Genomic DNA, 20,646 nt, shown 5'->3' with positions numbered 1-20,646 from the left:
TGTTGACTCATATAGTTGAGGATATGCCATCTTTTATCATCTTAAACTGCTTTAAGTGTTGTTTGATGCTAACAGCAGTGTTTAGCTGTGTCTATGTTATATGAGTTTTGTCAATTTGCTGTGATTTGTTTCTGTATGGAAAAAGGGAAGTGTGTGTTAGTGGTATCAGTGGTGTATGCAGAAGTGATACTACAATGTTTACTGATTTTTGGTTGTTAACAGCAGTGTATTTTATGTCAATGTTATTTGTGTTTTGTCAATATGCTGTTATTGCAGAAGTGGTGGTACGGTAGTACACTGTGTTCCTAGTCTAGTTATTGTATGCAGTATGCAGTTGTGTTGAAGGTGTTGGACTGTGCGTCACGGGTACGCACATGATAAGTCTGCCTTTTTAGTAACTTCTCTGTTTTGCCTCTTTGGCTTTACCCTTTAGATTTGGTTTTTACTTTCTATGAAGTGATGGACTGTGCGTGACGGTTACGCACATGAGAAGTCGGCCTTTTGAATAGCTTTTCTGATTTGTCTCTTTGGTTTGTCCTGGTAATGATTTTTACCTCCTGTGGCGTGTTTGACTGTGTTCTTTGGTTTTACCCTTGTTTGGGGAAGAGGAGGATGGTTAGTTGGTTTTTAGTATCTCTGGACTTTCATTTGTTTTTGTAGGTTAAGGTATTTATATCAACCTGTGTTAGTAGGTTGAGGTATTTTTATTAACCTGTTTTTGTAGGTTGAAGTATTTATATCAACCTGTGTTAGTAGGTTGAGGTATTTATATTAACCTGTTTTTGTAGGTTGAGGTATTTATATCAACCTGTGTTGGTAGGTTGAGGTATTTATATCAACCTGTGTTAGGGGTTGCAGAATTACTCTTTAGAGTTAGGTCTTTAAGCTTTGTGTCATCTTTGAAGCTTGTTGACTCTTTGTATGTGTGCATGTCCATCACCACACATTTTATTAATTCTGTCAATTTGCATGTATGTACATTGATCTTGCATGCATCCATTATTTTACAATTCTGATGGAAGGGGGATGTGTTATAATCTAATGTGATTGATGCATTCTCCCTGTTCTTGCCCCTGCCCTGCTGCTCAGTCTATGTGATATCATCAGAATGTTGAGAGTGTTTGAGTGGAAGAAGAAGTCAGTGCGGTATGAAGGGCTGAGCAGTGGAACTGCTCCTGGTGGGGTCTCTGTGGTCTGTCTCTCTTGGGTCTCTAATCTATCTCTTGATTATCTCTTGATTACATCCTAATGTAATGGATCTATACTGAAGAATAAACCAATGATTCTGGATACATCTACGGACTACAGATCTTTTATTACTGTAACACTTGGCTTCATAGATAACTTGTCATCCAGGAGGAAACCCAAGCTCTTGACCTTTAAGGCTGGAGTAAGCAGAGCCCCTAAGGAAGCAGGGGAATTTTATGGACCCAGAGAGCAGGGTTGTTGCACACAAATCATGACCTCATTTTTGTCCTGCTTGATTGAGTTTTTACTCATCCATGAGGAGATGCGACTGAAGCCCAGACTGAGATTGGAAAGTCCTTGATTATGAGAAGATGACACAGTAATGATGATCTGAGGGTCATCTGCACAGGAAAAGGGGGACAAGTCACTGCTCTCTACTTTATCTGCCAAAGGACGGATGTAGATGTTAAAAAACACTGGGCTCAGTATAGAACCCTGCAGGACTCCAGAAGTTATTGTTTGCATTTTAGATCTAGCACTGGAAGAAAATACCTGAAAGGACCGATTTTTGAGAAAAGATCTGAGCCACTTCAGAGCTAGGCCATCAAGGCCAAGTGCCAACAATCTTTCCACCAAAATAGAGTGAGACACAGTGTCAAAAGCCACGATAAGGTCTAAAGAAATGAGTGCGGCTGTTCCTCCCTCATCCAGGCGCTGCCTTACAAGCTCAGTTACACCCAAAAGGGTGTATTCAGTACAGTGTCTAGCCCTAAAGCCAGACTGGGATGGATGGAGAAAGTTCTGAGCTGAGAAACAAAATTGAGCAGCTGGCTGTTGAAATGTTTCTCCAGAATCATGGAGAAGATGGCTAGCAGGGAGATTGGGCAAAAATTGGACAGATTGGCCGGGTCCAAGTTGGTTTTTTCAGGGGTGAATAGACCATGGCATGTTTCCACTTCGGAAGTATACAGCCTCACAAATCATGATATTAAGGAGATCCGTAATATTAAGTAACAAGCCACAAACCAATTGCCTGAGTATGTTGGGTGGTAAAGGGTCCAGCGGGGAACCTGACCTGGCAGACTGAAGAATGGATTTGAGAGACTCGATGTCCAAAGGAAGCCATGCACTACGTTTGTATGTCGAACCAATAATAGTCAGGATACCTTGACAGACTTCAGGAATGCAGCATCACTCCGGGCATTCAGAAAAGGACTCAAGACCTGGCTGTTCAAATGAACAGAGCACCACAAAGCAGCTTGCAACTCCAGCGACTTGCGACCCTCACCGGTGATTTGCTGTGCTTTGTAAATTCTGATTGATTGACTGAATATTCATGTGGGGGAATGGACAGTGTAGACCTCTGATCAAAGGTCACCAAGGGTGGTAAATGTAGTTTAGGGCTTTCTTAATTTCCTAAAAGTGTGAGGTTCATGCATCATAATTCTCGTCTTTGAAAAGGAGAATAGACAAGAAGCCAACTGTGTTATCTGCATACTTCTCTCCTACATTTTACTGTTCAACATCTAGGTAGGATTTTGCTGAAAAGGTTACATGCCTAGGGCCCAAAGTTGAAAATTCTCTCAGACATACAATTTGGTTTCTGCAAGGACATTAATACTCTTCAGCTACGTTTGAATCTGTTCATGGTGTCATTGTTTTTGCAATAAAGGTCCAAAGTGAATGGCATTTATGGATTAATCTTCCGTAGGCGACCTTTTGGAATGTCCTAAACTCTGGTTGATTCTGGGCAAGCTAGAGTTTAATGTAGACACTGTTGCCCTTTTAACTGCATTACAAGAAATCTCTGATATATTGTACAGGCAGGTGAGTAGGCGGGGTTGCTTCTTCACTACCTTCCTATTCAATTTTTATATCAATCCGCTGAAACCAGTTGTTGAGCAGATCCCATGACGGTTGGGCATATGCGTTACTGTGTCTCTTCTCAGCTAATGATGCTATTCATCTGTCACAGACAACAAATTGTTTGCAATGATTAGTCACAAGATAGATGTCATATATAGATTCCTGTGCCTGGTTGCAAATTTGGCTAAATGAAAAGATAAGACCAATTGATACATGTTATTATTTATGTGCTTAAAAAAATGGAATGGACCTGTCCTTCGGGCTCATTTTCTAACCCCAAGTTAAACCGGTTGTCCTCAAATGGAGTGAGCTACTGTTTTGAAAGCAGACAGGTGATATGCACATCCCTTCAAATTCTGAAGGTGCCTAATGCCAAGACTGTTGCAAGCTATGAGGCTGTCGTTTGACAATGCATTAGCACTCAATAACAGACCTCGAAGAAAGATTTCTTAAAGTAGATTCAGGTTCTGTAAGCAGGAATCTTGACATTTCCATGTTATGAAGAAAACCAGTTGTGTTACTTCTCTTACAAAATTAATGGCTCTGATCTCTTGAAGTGGGTAAACCCACACGCCTTAGTGTTATGTTATGTTATGTTATGTTAGGAGGTTTTTGTAAAGCGCACTATCACCGTAGGTTTCCTGGCGCTGATTGGGATACTGAAAGGGGCAGATTAGAGTTTATCCAGATTGGGGGAAAAGCCAGGTTTTAAGGGACTTACGGAAAAGGATAAGTGATGTGACAGATTTGAGAGAAAAAGGAAGAGAATTCCAGAATGTAGGGGCAAGATATGAGAAGCTTCGGCCTCCCATCCTTGTAGACTTGAAGGGTGGGATGACCAAGAGGTGAAGATGGGAAGATCTGAGAGTGCGGGGGGGGCAGTAAGGGGTGGTAAGAGATTTCAGAAAGCTAGGTGAAGGGCCAGTAAGGGACTTGAATACTAGGCAGCCGATCTTGAAGGCTGCCCTGAGATTGATGGGGAGCCAATGCAGTTTAGCAAGGAGGGGCTTGGCCGACTGCCATTTGGGGGTCCTAAATACAAGACGCGCCGCTTGGTTCTGCACGACCTGTAGCCTGTGAAGCAGGGTTTTAGGCAGGCCATGATAAAGAGAATTGGAAAAGTCCAAACGGGACAGGACTAAGGCCAGAGTGACTTGAAGTAGGACAGCGGGGGACAGGAGGTAAGCAACCTTCCTGATCCTGCGGATCTGAAACATGCAGGACGAAACCACTGCCCCCACCTGGGCCTTGAGGGAGAGTTCGGAGTCAATAATGACACCCAAGCTCTTCACAGATGTCACAGGGACAGGGGGAGGACCAAGTTCAGAAGGCCAGAAGTGTGGACCCCAATGGATGGAGCTCCTGCCGGGAAGAAGGAGCTCTGTCTTTCCAGGATTCAGCTTAAGCTGATTTTGGCTCATCCAGTGAAGAATATGGGACATAACAGAGTGGAAATTAGAGACAGCAGAAGGGGTGGAGAGAGGAAAGATGAGTTGTAGGTCGTCAGCGTAATTAAAGACGGTGACGTCCCACTGCCTCAGAGAAAGAAGAAGGGGGCGAAGATAGAGATTGAAAAGGAGATGGGACAGAGAAGAACCCTGGGGTACACCGCAAGTGGAGGAGACTTTGGGTCCACGAAAGGTCCCCAGACTGACCGTCTGAGACCTACCAGATAGAAAGGAGTGGATCCAAGCCAGCGCCGGGCCCTGGAGGCCGGCCTGCTCGACACGGCGGATAAGGATGTCATGATCCACCGTGTCGAAGGCGGCCGACAGATCTAATAAGACCAGGGCCTGGGGGATGCCCTTGTCAGCATTGTCTCTCAGAGTGTCGAGCACGGCTAAGATGACTGCCTCCGTGGAGTGGCCGGGTCGGAAACCGGCTTGGTTTGGTTCCAGGAAGTTCGAATTTTCGACAAACTGTGAGAGGCTAGCCGTTACATGGGCTTCCAGGATTTTGGAGAAATAGGGAAGGAGGGAAATAGGTCGGTAATTGGCAGGGACCGATGGGTCGGCCCCTGGCTTCTTCAGAAGAGGAACTAAAACGGCCTCCTTAAAAGAGCCAGGCACCGTACCAGAGGAAAGAGACGAGTTCAGCAATGGAAGAATGCTTTCGGGAAGAGAGATACAGATGTCTCGCAGTATAGACGGGGGGCAACAGTCATCCGGGGACCCAGACTTGACCCGGGTAGCTAGTTTTGCTAGGGTGGTCGAGTCAAGAGTAGGGAAGTGTAGAAGTGAGGAAGAGTTATGGGGAACCGGGGTGGAAACAGCGTCAGGAGAGGGGGTGGTGATAGAGTCCTTAATCATAACAATTTTTTCAACAAAAAAGTGGCTAAGGGCGTTGCAGGATTCCTGGGTAGGGGCCTGGGTAGGGAGAGTCCTAGTGTCAGTAGTGAGTTCCCCAATCACCTTGAAAATTTCTTTGGATTGAATAGGTGCAGAGAGGATTCTTTCCGCGATATATGTAGATTTGGCCGCAATGATGGCTTTCTTATACTTGTTGCGCGCAGCCAAGTAAGACTCCCTGCTAGAGGTGTGGTAGTCCCTTCTCCACCTACGCTCCAGTTGGCGAAGCTCAAGATGTTGCTTTTTAAGATCGGGGTTATACCACTTATGGGAGTGATTGTGCCGTGACCGAGGGAATTTGGTGAGGGGGGCTAAGATGTCGCTAGCCGAGACAAGCCAGTGAGAGATGTCATGAGCTAGCTTGTCAGTGCGGAGGTCAGACGAGAGGGAAGGGCGGGATTTCGAGAGGAGGTCAAGAAGGACCTGCGTGTCTACAGCCCTCCATTTTCGTGCCATGCCGCCCTCAGGGGGAGGGGCTCTGATATGGCCAGTAATAGTGAGGGTGGCGTCTACCAGGAAATGGTCGGACCAGATGCAGGGGGTGATCACCGGATGGGAAAGCTTGACCCCATGGGTCCAGATGTGGTCGAGGATATGGCCTCCGGTGTGTGTGGGGGCATCAATGTGTTGTTTTAGGGTAAGGGACGAGAGGGCTTCGAAGAGCTCAGTGGCCTGAGGGCCAGCGTCCTGATGTGAATACCAGTAGTTGAAGTCCCCAAAAATGGCTACACGAGGGGAGGAGGTGGTGAGTTGGCTATTTGTTCGACAAACGAAGGGGGAAATAGAGGCATAGGGTACGGGGGGCGGTATAGCACCACGAGCGTGACAGCGCCTTCTTTCGTGCCCAGGTTGACCACGAGGTTATCGACTGCAGGGAGAATGAGCGAGGAGGTGGAGACGAGTTGCAAGTTTTTGCGGATTACTGCTGCAACACCTCCTCCCTGACGGCCGCCAGATCGATTGGCATTCAGCATGTAATAATCGGGAGGTAACGCTGCCAGAATGTCAGGGAGCGAGTCTTCCGAGAGCCATGTCTCCGAGAGTAGGAGTATATCCGGACTCTCGGTGGTCAGTAAGAGGAAAATGTCGATCTGGTGCCTAGTGAAGGAGCGAGTGTTGAGATACAGAACGCGGAGGCTTGACTCGTGGGTAGCAGGTGTGACAGCCTCTAGTAGAGGGGGTGAGCTTCCCATGATTTCCAGGGAGGTAATACGAGCCCAAGTGATGGGGTGGAGGGGGCAGGAGGGGAACTGAAAGGCTTTAAGTGCCTCGGCGCTGTAGGTAATAAGAGCAGCAGCGTCTCTGGCCCCTGCGCCCGTCTGGGCACGGACGGGCACAGACGGGCAGGACTTAGGCGCGACTTCGGCGCGCCCGCTGCGCCCGTCCGCTGCGCTCCCTGTGAGGAGGGACCATTTTATGAGTCCGAGGGCGGGAGGGGCCGAGCGCTGCACCGCTCGCCTACTCCCTCACCCAAGATGGCGGCTCACCGGGTCACGACCCAGGCAGCACCTTGCTCGGCTGCAGTGGGCGGGCCGGGAGGCGGAATCAGCTGGTGGAGGTGCAGCGCGACCGGACGGGTCCCAGCGCGCACTCCAAAAACGAAGGAAGATTAAAAGCAGGCGGCGCAGATAAAACAGGACAGCTCCAGGGAACCCAAGATGGCGGCTCACCGGGTCACGACCCAGGCAGCACCTTGCTCGGCTGCAGTGGGCGGGCCGGGAGGCGGAATCAGCTGGTGGAGGTGCAGCGCGACCGGACGGGTCCCAGCGCGCACTCCAAAAACGAAGGAAGATTAAAAGCAGGCGGCGCAGATAAAACAGGACAGCTCCAGGGAACCTTCTAGAGCGCGTTCACGCAATAAAGTGTAAAAAGAGGAAACCAAAAACTAAAGATTGAGAGACGAAATAGTTTTAAAATATACAGGAAACTTCGGTGCCAGGAAAGTTCACTAAAACCCCGGGCGTTATTCCAAAACTATAAGATATTATTAAAGTAGTATTTTTGCAGCAAATACACCAAGCCAATTCATGTCAAAGCACCAAATAGCCCACGCAAACGTTTCGGGCCTTGGCACAACCTTTCCGCAACAGGCTAAAGCAAACACTAAAAAAAGTGACAAGGGAAATAGAATAGTTAGTGATTAGGCATCCTAATAACTAATGCATCCCCTGCTTAACCTATATTAAAAACACCATGGTCTAACTGCATCCCCCACACATTGCCGAAACTCCTTACTTAGCTTCGCCAACAATGTTAGTTCCTCATAGCAAGGTGTAGGGCTATGGTAGATCAGAGAATTTCCAGCTGTCCAGGCCATAGGTCGGGTCCAATATCCTGAATAAACCATGTATCAGCATGGAGTTGTATTTCAGAAATATGAGGGCCACTCCCAACGAGGACTTTTGTGATTTTATATTAGATGGGGAAATTTAGGACCAGCATGCGAAGTTGATCTAGCATGTCCTTACAGATTCAAAAGTAGGCTTCGCATCTGGTCTTACAAGGGTCTGATTAATACAGACCAGTCTCCGCAGCTGGTATACTCGTGGAAAGAATTCATGGCATTTGGCTCTAGATAATAAAACCCATGTTTGGCAGCAGTTCTAACAGAAGAATTGTTGAAAGTCCAGGAACTAGAGCTGGTTTAACCAATGTAAGAGGGACAAGGGCCAGAAATGTGTCACAAGCAGACATACAGAAAAGCCATGTGACATTCAGAACTACATAGATGTCTTTTAATAGGGAAAGCATCCTTGGTTGTGTACTATTGCATGTATTTCACACCATAACTTGAAATGTAAATCCATGAAATCACATATTTGGCAAGCTCCGATCACTCTCACCTGCCCGTCCATGACCCCCAGGAGAGCAGGCTCCATCCACTGGACCGGCTCGATGAAGTAGGAAGTGCACTTAGCCTCATTTGTTTCATGTAATTGTGACTGTATACTTGGCCTCTTGTGAGTAAAAGCGGCCTGGCCTGATCCAAAGGCATGATTCAAAATGGATGAGCTACGAAATAAATGGCGCCTGCCAAGAGAGAGGAAAAAGAGAATGTTTACAGCCCCTCTGCACCTCAAATAAACATTCACCTTATGAATTGTTGACCTAGTCTGGACTTTTGTTTTTGTATTCAGGATTCACTGGTACAGCAAAAAAAACAATATGAAAGCTGACTTCCCATAGTTGTTAGGGTTCTCACAGTACATACATTTCTTAACATTTCTTACATTTGACAGGTATAAACTAGATGGAAAGAGAAACTTGAATGTGCATTTTTGTGAGGCTTATGACTGCTAGATCATCCCTCTAATATGTCTTCTAAACCATCCCGATACTGCAGTCAGGCAGAGGACAAAGTGGACAGGAGCTATGAAGAACTACATGCCCCAACTTTTAAAATTTTACAAGAACAATTTCAATACCTTTTAAAACTAAAACAAACGAATCTCCATCCTCAAGAGTTCCCCCGGTTAAAAGTGAAAAAGTAAAGGGGTGGGGGGGAGGGGAGAGGGGGGGGAATTCTGCAGCACTGTGAAGCTAGTGAGATAGCGCCTGCTATCTGGAAGAAATGTAAATACATGCAACTGGTTAGTTACCAAAGTAATAGCTTCTTGGGAGCCTGTATAACCTTTAATTTTGGAGTCACTTGAAACTTGTACTAAAATGTTTTCATTTTGAGAGGTAGTTGTAAGGACGAGCTATTTTTAAGGTCTACAAGCCAGTTGTGGAGCAATAACAAAAGCAGGTTTTCTGTTTGCTCACTAAGTGAATGAGCAATAAAAATACCTTCAAATCTTGTTTTTTTCTTTTCACATTTGCTTGGCATTCAGAAAGAGAGGTCAAAAGTCAGTTTGTCTGCCTACATTTACTTTTCTTTCTGTGACTGTTAAAATAAAGGATTTTGTAAAGTGAAGTGGGTGACAGTTGTGCTGTACAAAGCATTTGAAATAAAAGGCTGTAAAATATTAGGCTTTTGTTCTACTTCCTTTCAGCTTTTTTTCTAACACAACATTGAAATAGCTAATAAATAAACTGTACACACAATTTCAAAATATATTTCAGTAGGTATAAAGGCACATTTGTGTAATTATGTTCCGTTTTGTTTTATAAGATCAGCACAAATCAGAAGACTTTACTTGGTGATGTGCAACTGTTAAATATTTTTGCTGAAACCCAATTGGCAAACATGGTTTACGTGCTATATAGTTTTATCAGTAAAACTACATGTTAGTGGGAAATTTTCAACGGTAGAAGTGCATTCGGTAAATGACAGTGCAATGCCACATCATGCTTTACTAATATATTTATTAAAAGTGAGTGTTTAAACACGAACTGTGAAATATTCATGCTCTTGCCCAGATGACAATGCTATTGAACCAAGAGGCAAGCCAGGTATCATGTGTACTCTATATATGGACTTGATTCTTCCTACACATGGAGCGAACATTTAATCTAGTAAATAAAAAGTTTTTTTGTATTGCAGAAATAGTAAACTTGCATATTTGAAGGTGCTCTCATGTGATAATGGAGAAAAAGGCAACTCCATAAGACAAAATGTTTGCCTAGTATTCCACAATTTGAGACCAATTCAAGGGACAAGTACATTACAGTTAGGTCGAACTTACTATAACTGCGGAATTTCTATGGGTGTGTACGAGTGAAATGTCCAACTAACTATAACGTTCTTGAAACCTATGTTTTTTTCAGTGAATTTCAATGTTTTTTTAAATGAGAATTTCTAAGTATAATGTGCCTCAATCCTTTGTTCTTTGTAGTTAACTTCTAAGGTTTTATAAATGTAATTTCTAACTATAATTAAGTCCCCTTGAATCCTGGAGGTCCCTGGTGGTCAAGTATCCCACCAGGTACCTTCAATAAGTGCCACAGAGCTGCGTTGCAGAGAGGTGTTCCTAGACTATGCCCCTTTTTACACCATGCTGCAAACGAGGCTTCTGGCAGGTTCCTGGGGGGCTACTTGGCCATCAGGGACCCTCAGGGTTCAAGGGCACTTAAACCACCAATTTACAACACGTCAGGGTTGTGTTTGCACACTTGTGATATCAGGTCCGCCCCCCTCCCTGCACCACTGTGCAAATGTGCCCTCTGACGCGTTGTAAGTTGGGAGATTAAGCCCCCTTGAATCCTGAGGGTCTCTGGGGGCCAACTAGCCCATCATGTACCTCCAGTAAGCGCCACAGAGCTGTGTTGCAGAGAGGGGTAATTTGATATTTGATATTTTTGTCCATTTATATAGCGCTCTTACACTCCACGGAGTATCTTGGCGCTGAAACTCATAGCCGATGTTCGACAGCTGTACCATTCCGCCTGCGAAGAAAAAAAGGGCTAAATAAGGAATTTACAGGCCTGTTCCGACAGGCCGTAAATCCACGTTTTAAGAGCTTTCCTGAATCCCTTTTCAGTTGTGATCATGCGCAGGTGATCTGGAAGTTTGTTCCAGGCCCTTGCACTGATCACAGCTAGGGATCACAGGTAATAAGGGGTATGGCCTCAGACCACCTCTCTGCAACGGCACTGGCCACTTCTGGCCCCTGGGACCCTATCCCCCGGTCCGGTCCTCTCCGTTGCGGACCGTGGGTGGAGCCCCAATTCCCCCATGGTCCCACCAGCTACCTGCCTCCTGCGGGAGCCGGCATTGCCTTTCCAAAAGGGGAGCTGCTGTCATGCAGATCCCCTTGTGGAAAAACAATTCTGCTTTGCCTCAGGAACTGATTTACACCATTTAACAAATAGGGCTCTTTCTGAACCAAGATTTATCTTTTTGCAAAATTTGGTATTATTCCGTTCAGCAGTTCGTGCTGTAGCTTTGTCTAAAGTTTCCTATGGAGGACAGATATCAAACCCATTCTTTTTCTAATTTCTCAGAAACTACTAAATGGATTTACACTATTTTTTTTAAAAAGGGCTCTTTCTGAACCAAGACCAACCTGTTTACCAAATTTGGTGTCATTCCGTTCAGCTGTTCGGGCTGTAGCTTTGTCTAAAGTTTCCTATGGAAATTAACATGGGGAAAACGTGTTTTGGGACCCCCTTTTTTCTCAGGCCCGGCTTGACGAATAACCCCAAAACTTTTAAGTCAGAAGCTGACCGGAGCTGGGCACTTTTAAAAAAAAACATTAGCGAAGATTCTTCAGTCGGCGCCAAAGTTATTGGGAAAAGAAAAAACGCTTTTCCTATGGAAACTAGGTCCTAACTATAACTACCTACAAGCGACCGCCAGAAGGTAATAAATATATATTACCTACTGGCAGTCGCCAGTAGGTAGTTACAGTTAGGACCTATTATCCATGGATAAATCGTAACATTCTATTCCCAATAACTTTGGCGCCGGTTGACGAATCTTCGCGAAATTTTCAAAACTAATTGCCCATTTCGGTCAGCTCCTATCCTGAAAGTTTGGGGGCGATTCGTCAAGCAAGGGCCCGAGAAAAAAGGGGGTCCCAAAACACGTTTTCCCCATGTAATTTCCCATAGGAAATTTTAGATGCGGCTACAGTTCGAACTGCTTAACGGAATTACACCAAATTTTGCAAAAAGGTAGAGCTTGGTTCAGAAAGCGACTTTTTTTTTAAATGGTGTAAATCTGTTCAGTAGTTTTTGAGAAATTTAGGAATTAAGATAGTGATATCTATGGCCGCGGAGGAACCGAGCACCCTGCGCGCACCCTCCCGATCACAAGCTTCATGTTAATTGGCTGTCAACACTCCAAACCAGGAAGTGTTGGCAGTCATTTTGTGCCTCGGTAGAACAGAGGCAGAAGAAAACCGAAAAACAAATGTCGAAATCAGGAAAAGGGGGCAGGGTAGAAACACGCTGGCCCAATTGGTGAGCATCGGGGTCCCACAAGGACCCCCAGGGTAAAAAAAACAATTGTTGGGGAAAAATCGGCTGAATACACGCTAGTTGGGTGGATCTAGCCGCGAAAATGGAAAAAATGAAGCCCCCGGGTGGGCCAAGTCCCAGAAGCATTTGTAAATAATATTTGCGGGAGCCCAGGGGGAACCCGGGGCCCAGGGGGAACCCGCAGCCCGCCACCCCGAGACTTCTTTTATGTTAAAACTAGCAGCCCGTCCCGACGTTGTCCGGGTATGAATTGCTGCCGACCAGTAGTATATTGTTTCATAGGATTTAATTTTGATAGCATTTCTTATCTGTGACAGGCCTGTGAAACGCTCCGATTCAAAGTGCACTGCTGATGCACTTAAGAGTGCGCGTTCAGTAGTGTGTGAACTCGAGTTTCCCTACTTTATTTTCCTTGCAATATTATATAGCGCGAACTCTACAACATGGCATGACCACAATTTACATTACAGAAAAACACATTGATTTGTGGTAGGCACGGGGAGACAAAGCGATTTGCCTGGAATCACAGGATGTTGAGCTGATGCCGAGATTCTAACGTTGCTGCCCATCTCTAAAGTTCGCAATTCTAGAATTTGTGGTGGGAGGTGTGTCTAAAAGTGTATGTCTGTGCTGGGCATCAATGAGAGACACCTGTGCATTTTTCCAATTGGTGGTGAAAAAATATGAGTATGTTGCTGGAGATGTGGGCCGCCGTGCCACCAATGTACTTACGGGGGAGGGTAAACACCGATTATTCCGCAAATTTCTTACCGCATACCATCACTCTGCATACTTTCATTACGAAAGTACCATGACTCCGCAATGCCATTATAACGCATGGCATTACATTTTATATGCTTTTACCACGCATACATTTACAACGAAATTCGTTGTAAATGCATGAATGGCAAAAGCATGTTTTAAAAAAATGTTTGGATAAGGCAAGTATGGGTATAGGGGTATATGTTTTGGGGTATTGAGGTATATGTTTTGGGGTGTTTGGGTATTTTAATGGTTCAGATATAGTTTTGGGTTATGGGGTACAGGGGTATTTTTAGGGTTCAGGGCTAGGTTTGGGTTTTGGGGTATAGGGGTATTTTTAGGGTTCAGGGTTAGGTTTGGGTTTTGGGGTACAGGGGTATTTTAAGGGTTCAGGGCTAGTTTTGGGTTTTTGGGTACAGGGGTATTTTTAGGGTTCAGGGCTAGGTTTGAGTTTTGGGATACATGGGTATTTTAGGGTTCTGGGCTAGGTTTGGGTTTTGGGGTACAGGGGTATTTTTAGGGTTAAGGGGTAGGGTTGGGTTTTGGGGTACAGGGGTATTTAAGGGTTATGGGCTGGGTTTGGGTTTTGGGGTACAGGGGTATTTTAGGGTTCAGGGGTAGGTTTGGGTTTTGGGGAACAGGAGAATTTTTAGGGTTCAGGTGTATGTTTGGGTTTTGAGGTACAGGGGTATTTATAGGGTTCAGGGCTAGGTTTGGGTTTTGGGGTACAGGGGTATTTTTAGGGTTTAGGGATAGGTTTGGGTTTTGGGGTACAGGGTAGATTTATAGGGTTAGGATGGGTTAGTGTTTAAGGGTGTTGGGATATTTTATAGAGTAAGGGTCGGTTATGATTATGGGGTGCAGGGGTATTTAAAGTAGGGGTGGGCGGAATTGGCGCGAACTTGGTGCAATAAATCCGCAATATTTCGTTCCGTCAGATTTCCAATTATTAAAACAGAAACCTCATATATTCAAGGTAAAATAACAAGTATTTCTAGATGCTAAAATGCATATAGTCATTTCACAAAAGTGAAATTCGCTTCCAGCAAGCAGTGAGAGAGGTGATGATTTTGAGATCAAGCCCCTGCAAACCATTATGGGACGAGATTAGCAGTGGGAAGTGAATATTATAGTATCCAAATAATTCTACAAAGAGCTGCAGTTCACCTCGTTCTCCCCAGTTGTCCCCAAGAGGCAAATGCAATAGCATTTAAAATATTATACATCAAGCTGCAGTTCACCTTATGGTCCCTAGATGTCCCTGATGAGGCAAATGCAATAGCATTTAAAATATTACACATCAAGCTGCAGTTCACCTCATGTCCCTAGATGTCCCTGATGATGCAAATGCAATAGCATTTAAAATATTATATATCAAGCTGCAGTTCACCTCGCCGTCCCTAGATGTCCCTGATGAGGCAAATGCAATAGCATTTCAAATATTACACATCAGGCTGCAGCTCACCTAGTCGTCCCAAGATGTCCCTGATGAGTAAAATTCAAAAAATTGAAACCCTTTCATGAATGCTAAAAATTATGCTAAGCTTATCCCATAATGCTTTGCAGGGCCTTTTAGTTGTATTTTTGCCCATAACTGTGCTTGGATGGTTCTAAGAGAATGGGACCTCCGCTGAATTACTATTTAAAGGGAGCAGGAATGTATAGAACCTGGGAAGGAAAAACAACACTCGTGACGGAATGCCCCCAGCGATTGTCGCGCCCCCAGCACACGCCCACAGCACAATGCAGACACGCCCACAAGGGACTACTTTGCTGGCACGGTTCTTTTACCTTTTAAATGTATATGGTGGGCGTCTGCATAGCCTATGTCCTTCTGCTGCAACTGCCATTTCCAACGCTGTATTGGGTGTTGTGATTGGTGCTGTGGTTCCTGAGATTACCCGCCTCAAAGGTTTCGGCTATCTCTTTATTATATTAGTATCGATATATATCTCTATATATGTATATATATCTATATATGTATATATATATCTCTATATATGTATATGTGTGTGTGTATATATATATATATATATATATATATATATTTCACTGAAAAACCATAGGTTTCACACACGTTATAGTTAGGAATTAGCATTTTAAAAACCTTTGAAATTCACTGAAAAAAACCCATAGGTTTCACACCAGTTATAGTTAGTTGGTCATTTTACTAATACAAAACTTATGAAATTCCCCGTTATAGTTAGTTCATCTAACTATAACTTGCGCACCCGCTGGGGGCGTGTGGTACGTTCCGCCCTTCATGCCATGTCTCATATCGTGTGCTAATCCCACCCTGCTCCCTTTAAATACTCCTGCAACCCATAATCATAACCCACCCTTACTCCTTAAAATACCCCAACACCCTTTCACACTAACCCATCTTAACCCTATAATATACCCTGTACTCCAAAACCCAAACCTATCCCTGAACCCTAAAAATACCCCTGTACCCCTGTACCCAAACCTAGGCCTGAACCCTATAAATACCCCCGTACCTCAAAACCCAAACCTGCCCCTGAACCCTAAAAATACCCCTGTACCCCAAAACCCAATCCTACCCTGAACCCTAAAAATACACCTGTACCCCAAAACCCAAACCTACCCATGAACCCTAAAATACCCCTGTACCCCAAAACCCATACCTAGCCCTGACCCCTTAAAATACCCCTGTACCCCAAAACCAAACCTACCCCTGAACCCTAAAAATACCCCTGTACCCCAAAACCTAGCCCTGAACCCAAAAAATAACCCTGTACCCCAAACCTACCCCTGAACCCTAAAATACCCCTGTACCCCAAAACCCAAACCTAGCCCTGAACCCTAAATATACCCCTGTACCCCAAAATCCAAACCTACCCCATAACCCTTAAAATACCCCTGTACCCCAAAACCCAAACCTACCCCTGAACCCTAAAAATACCCCTATACCCCAAAACCCAAACCTAGACCTGAACCCTAAACATACTCCTGTACCCCAAAACTCCTACCTATCCCTAAAACTACCCCTGTACCCCATAACCCAAAACTAGATCTGAACCCTTAAAATACCCAAACACCCCAAAACATGTACCTCAGTACCCCAAAACATATACCCCTATACCCATACTTACCTTATCCAAACATTTTTAAAAAACATGCTTTTACCCTTTATGCATTTACAACGAATTTCGTTGTAAATGTATGGGTGGTAAAAGCATATAAAATGTAATGCCATACGTTATAATGGTATTGCGGATTTATGGTACTTTCATAATGAAAGTATTCGGAGTGATGGTATGCGGAAAGAAAGTTGCGGAATAATGGGTGTTTACCCTCCCCCGTAAGTACATTGGTGGCACGGCGGCCCACATCTCCAGCAACATACTCATATTTTTTCACCAACGATTGGAAAAATGCACAGGTCTCTCTCATTATTGCCCAGCACCGACATACACTTTTAGACACACCTCCCACCACAAGTTCTAGAATTGCGAACTTTAGAGATGTGGAGCTACGTTCGAATCTCGGCATCAGCTCAACATCCTGTGATTCCAGGAAAATTGCGGGGCATATTACCAAGCAATAGCGATAATTATCGCTATTGCTTGGTTAGCGGGAAAAAAATATCGCCGAGCACCAAGGATTTTTACCGCTGAGATACCTTGATGTTATCAAGGTTTATCTCAAAAGCGGTAAAAATCCTGCAAAATGCATGAATATCGCTGAAAAATCAGCGATATTCATGCATTATTGTGACAATGCTCTTAGCCATGTTATCCACCTTCCATTGGATAACATGGCTAAGAACTGCTTTTAGCAGGTGTTAGCTTTTGGAGATATTCGCGCTTAGCGCGAATATTTCCAAAAGTTGTTAATAGGATTTAGAGATGTTAGCGACTGTTTTCAGTAGCTAACATCTGGGCACGCCCACTTTGCATGTCACAAAAAGGGGGTGGGGTCGCACACTACTCACACACCGGCGGAAGTTGCCCCTAAAGACTCTGGTCATTGTAGTAGAGTGTTCGCGATGCATCATCTTTCGATCTTGCCATCTTCGCTGTCTTCGCCATCCCTGGACACGTGTTTCGGGTTTACAACCCTCGTCAGCAGGGATAGGCAGTGTTCGGGGGTCGCAGATGGCTGCCAATATCTGCCAGGTATAGTACCACTCCGGCGCGTAGGTGCGGGATCCCAGGCTCGTCAGCCCTCTGCTCAAGGGAGCTTTAAGTTACAAAAAGGGGGTGGGGTCGCACACTACTCAAACACCGGCGGAAGTTGCCCCTAAGGACTCTGGTCATTGTAGTAGAGTGTTCGCGATGCATCATCTTTCGATCTTGCTATCTTCGCTGTCTTCGCCATCCCTCGACACGTGTTTCGGGTTTTCAACCCTCGTCAGCAGGGATAGGCAGTGTTCTTGGGTCGCCGATGGCTGCCAATATCTGCCAGGTATAGTACCACTCCGGCGCGTAGGTGCGGGATCCCAGGCTCGTCAGCCCGCTGCTCAAGGGAGCTTTAAGTTACAAAAAGGGGGTGGGGTCGCACACTACTCACACACCGGCGGAAGTTGCCCCTAAGGACTCTGGTCATTGTAGTAGAGTTTTCGCGATGCATCATCTTTCGATCCTGCTATCTTCGCTGTCTTCGCCATCCCTGGACACGTGTTTCGGGTTTTCAACCCTCGTCAGCAGGGATAGGCAGTGTTCTGGGGTCGCCGATGGCTGCCAATATCTGCCAGGTATAGTACCACTCCGGCGCGTAGGTGCGGGATCCCAGGCTCATCAGCCCGCTGCTCAAGGGAGCTTTAAGTTACAAAAAGGGGGTGGGGTCGCACACTACTCACACACCGGCGGAAGTTGCCCCTAAGGACTCTGGTCATTGTAGTAGAGTGTTCGCAATGCATCATCTTTCGATCTTGCTATCTTCACTGTCTTCGCCATCCCTGGACACGTGTTTCGGGTTTTCAACCCTCGTCAGCAGGGATAGGCAGTGTTCTGGGGTCGCCGATGGCTGCCAATATCTGCCAGGTATAGTACCACTCCGCCGCGTAGGTGCTGGATCCCAGGTTCGTCAGCCCGCTGCTCAAGGGAGCTTTAAGTTACAAAAAGGGGGTGGGGTCGCACACTACTCACACACCGGCGGAAGTTGCCCCGAAGGACTCTGGTCATTGTAGTAGAGTGTTCGCGATGCATCATCTTTCGATCTTGCTATCTTCGCTGTCTTCCCCATCCCTGGACACGTGTTTCGGGTTTTCAACCCTCGTCAGCAGGGATAGGCAGTGTTCTGGGGTCGCCGATGGCTGCCAATATCTGCCAGGTATAGTACCACTCCGGCGCGTAGGTGCGGGATCCCAGGCTCGTCAGCCCGCTGCTCAAGGGAGCTTTAAGTTACAAAAAGGGGGTGGGGTCGCACACTACTCACACACCGGCGGAAGTTGCCCCGAAGGACTCTGGTCATTGTAGTAGAGTGTTCGCGATGCATCATCTTTCGATCTTGCTGTCTTCGCCATCCCTGGACACGTGTTTCGGGTTTTCAACCCTCGTCAGCAGGGATAGGCAGTGTTCTGGGGTCGCCGATGGCTGCCAATATCTGTCAGGTATAGTACCACTCCGGCGCGTCGGTGCGGGATCCCAGGCTCCCCAGAACACTGCCTATCCCTGCTGATGAGGGGTAATACCCCGAAACACGTGTCCAGGGATGGCGAAGACAGCGAAGATAGCAGAAGATCGAAAGATGATGCATCGCGAACACTTTCCTACATTGACCAGAGTCCTTAGGGGCGACACCGCCGGTGTGTGAGTAGTGTGCGACCCCAACCCCATTTGTAACTTTAAAGATCCCTTGAGCAGCGGGCTGACGAGCCTGGGATCCCGCACCTACGCGCCGGAGTGGTACTATACCTGGCAGATATTGGCACCCATCGGCAACCCCAGAACACTGCCTATCCCTGCTGATGAGGGGTAATACCCCGAAACACGTGTCCAGGGATGGCGAAGACAGCGAAGATAGCAGAAGATCGAAAGATGATGCATAGCAAACACTTTCCTACATTGACCAGAGTCCTTAGGGGCGACACCGCCGGTGTGTGAGTAGTGTGCGACCCCACCCCCATTTGTAACTTTAAAGCTCCATTGAGCAGCGGGCTGACGAGCCTGGGATCCCGCACCTACGCGCCGGAGTGGTACTATACCTGGCAGATATTGGCAGCCATCGGCAACCCCAGAACACTGCCTATCCCTGCTGATGAGGGGTAATACCCCGAAACACGTGTCCAGGGATGGCGAAGACAGCGAAGATAGCAGAAGATCGAAAGATGATGCATCGCGAACACTTTCCTACATTGACCAGAGTCCTTAGGGGCGACACCGCCGGTGTGTGAGTAGTGTGCGACCCCACCCCCATTTGTAACTTTAAAGCTCCCTTGAGCAGCGGGCTGACAAGCCTGGGATCCCGCACCTACGCGCGGGAGTGGTACTATACCTGGCAGATATTGGCAGCCATCGGCAACCCCAGAACACTGCCTATCCCTGCTGATGAGGGGTTATACCCCGAAACACGTGTCCAGGGATGGCGAAGACAGCGAAGATAGCAGAAGATCGAAAGATGATGCATCGCGAACACTTTCCTACATTGACCAGAGTCCTTAGGGGCGACACCGCCGGTGTGTGAGTAGTGTGCGACCCCACCCCCATTTGTCACTTTGCATGTCATTAGCGATAATAATCGCTGACATGCAAAGTGGGCCCCTAAATGCCCGCTATCACCTACAAGCTGTTGCTAACTGGTGTTAGCGACAGCTTGGTAATAGGGCGATAAATTTATCGCCGCATTAGCGGGAAAAAGTCCCGCTAATGCGGCGATAATGCCCTTGGTAATATGCCCCTGCTTTGTCTCCCCATGCCTACCACAAATGAATGTGTTCTTCTGTAATGTAAATTGTGCTCATGCTATGTTGTCGAGTTCGCGCTATATAATATTGCAAGGAAAATAAAGTAGGGAAACTCTAGTTCACACACTACTGAACACGCACTCTTAAGTGCATCAGCAGTGCACTGTGAATCGGAGCATTTCACAGGCCTGTCACAGATAAGAAATGCTATCAAAACGAAATCCTACGAAACAATATACTACTGGCCGGCAGCAATTCATACCCGGACAACGTCGGGACGGGCTGCTAGTAGATAGATATTACCTACTGGCTATAGCCAGTAGGTATATATAGTTAGGATTGGCTACCATAGGAAATCCGCAACATTCTATTGGGAATAACTTTGGCGCCGGTTGAGGAATTTGCGTGTAATTTTCCAAAATTTTGCCCAGCTCCGCTGCGCTCCTTCCCCGAAAGTTTCGGGGGGATTCGTGAAGTGGGGGCTGAGAAAAAAGGGGGGTCCCAAAACGTGTTTTCCCCATGTTAATCTCCATAGGCCGTTCTGACAAGTCTACAGCCCGATCCGCTGAAGGGAATTACACCAAACTTGGCAAAATTGTAGGGACTGGTACTCAGAAGTGCCTTTGTTATATTTGGTGAAAATTGCTCCAGTAGTTTTTATAAAAATTAACTTCAAAAACACATATATATCTGGGCGGAGCCTAACCACACATCTCATGGTGAAATCTGATTGGCTGTCAGCACTTCATC

At 46.1% G+C, this 20,646-nt stretch overlaps 1 protein-coding gene across 2 annotated transcripts in view; it reads right to left on the bottom strand.

Annotated features, from left to right (window-relative positions):
* The window catches only part of DUSP12 (dual specificity phosphatase 12), a 154,881-nt gene that overhangs the window by 27,385 nt on the left and 106,850 nt on the right, over positions 1–20,646 (bottom strand). For both annotated transcript variants that reach the window (XM_086953170.1, XM_086953171.1), the window contains exon 6: positions 8,246–8,432. In XM_086953170.1, the coding sequence (XP_086809296.1) occupies positions 8,246–8,432 (187 nt within the window). The remainder of the gene's footprint in view (positions 1–8,245; positions 8,433–20,646) is intronic.

The sequence above is a fragment of the Lissotriton vulgaris genome, chromosome 1_2, assembly GCF_964263255.1.
Source record: "Lissotriton vulgaris chromosome 1_2, aLisVul1.2, whole genome shotgun sequence".
In the NCBI taxonomy this organism is placed as follows: Eukaryota; Metazoa; Chordata; class Amphibia; order Caudata; family Salamandridae; genus Lissotriton; species Lissotriton vulgaris.
The sequence above is the reverse complement of the archived record's forward strand: the minus strand, read 5'-3'. Positions and strand labels throughout refer to the sequence as shown.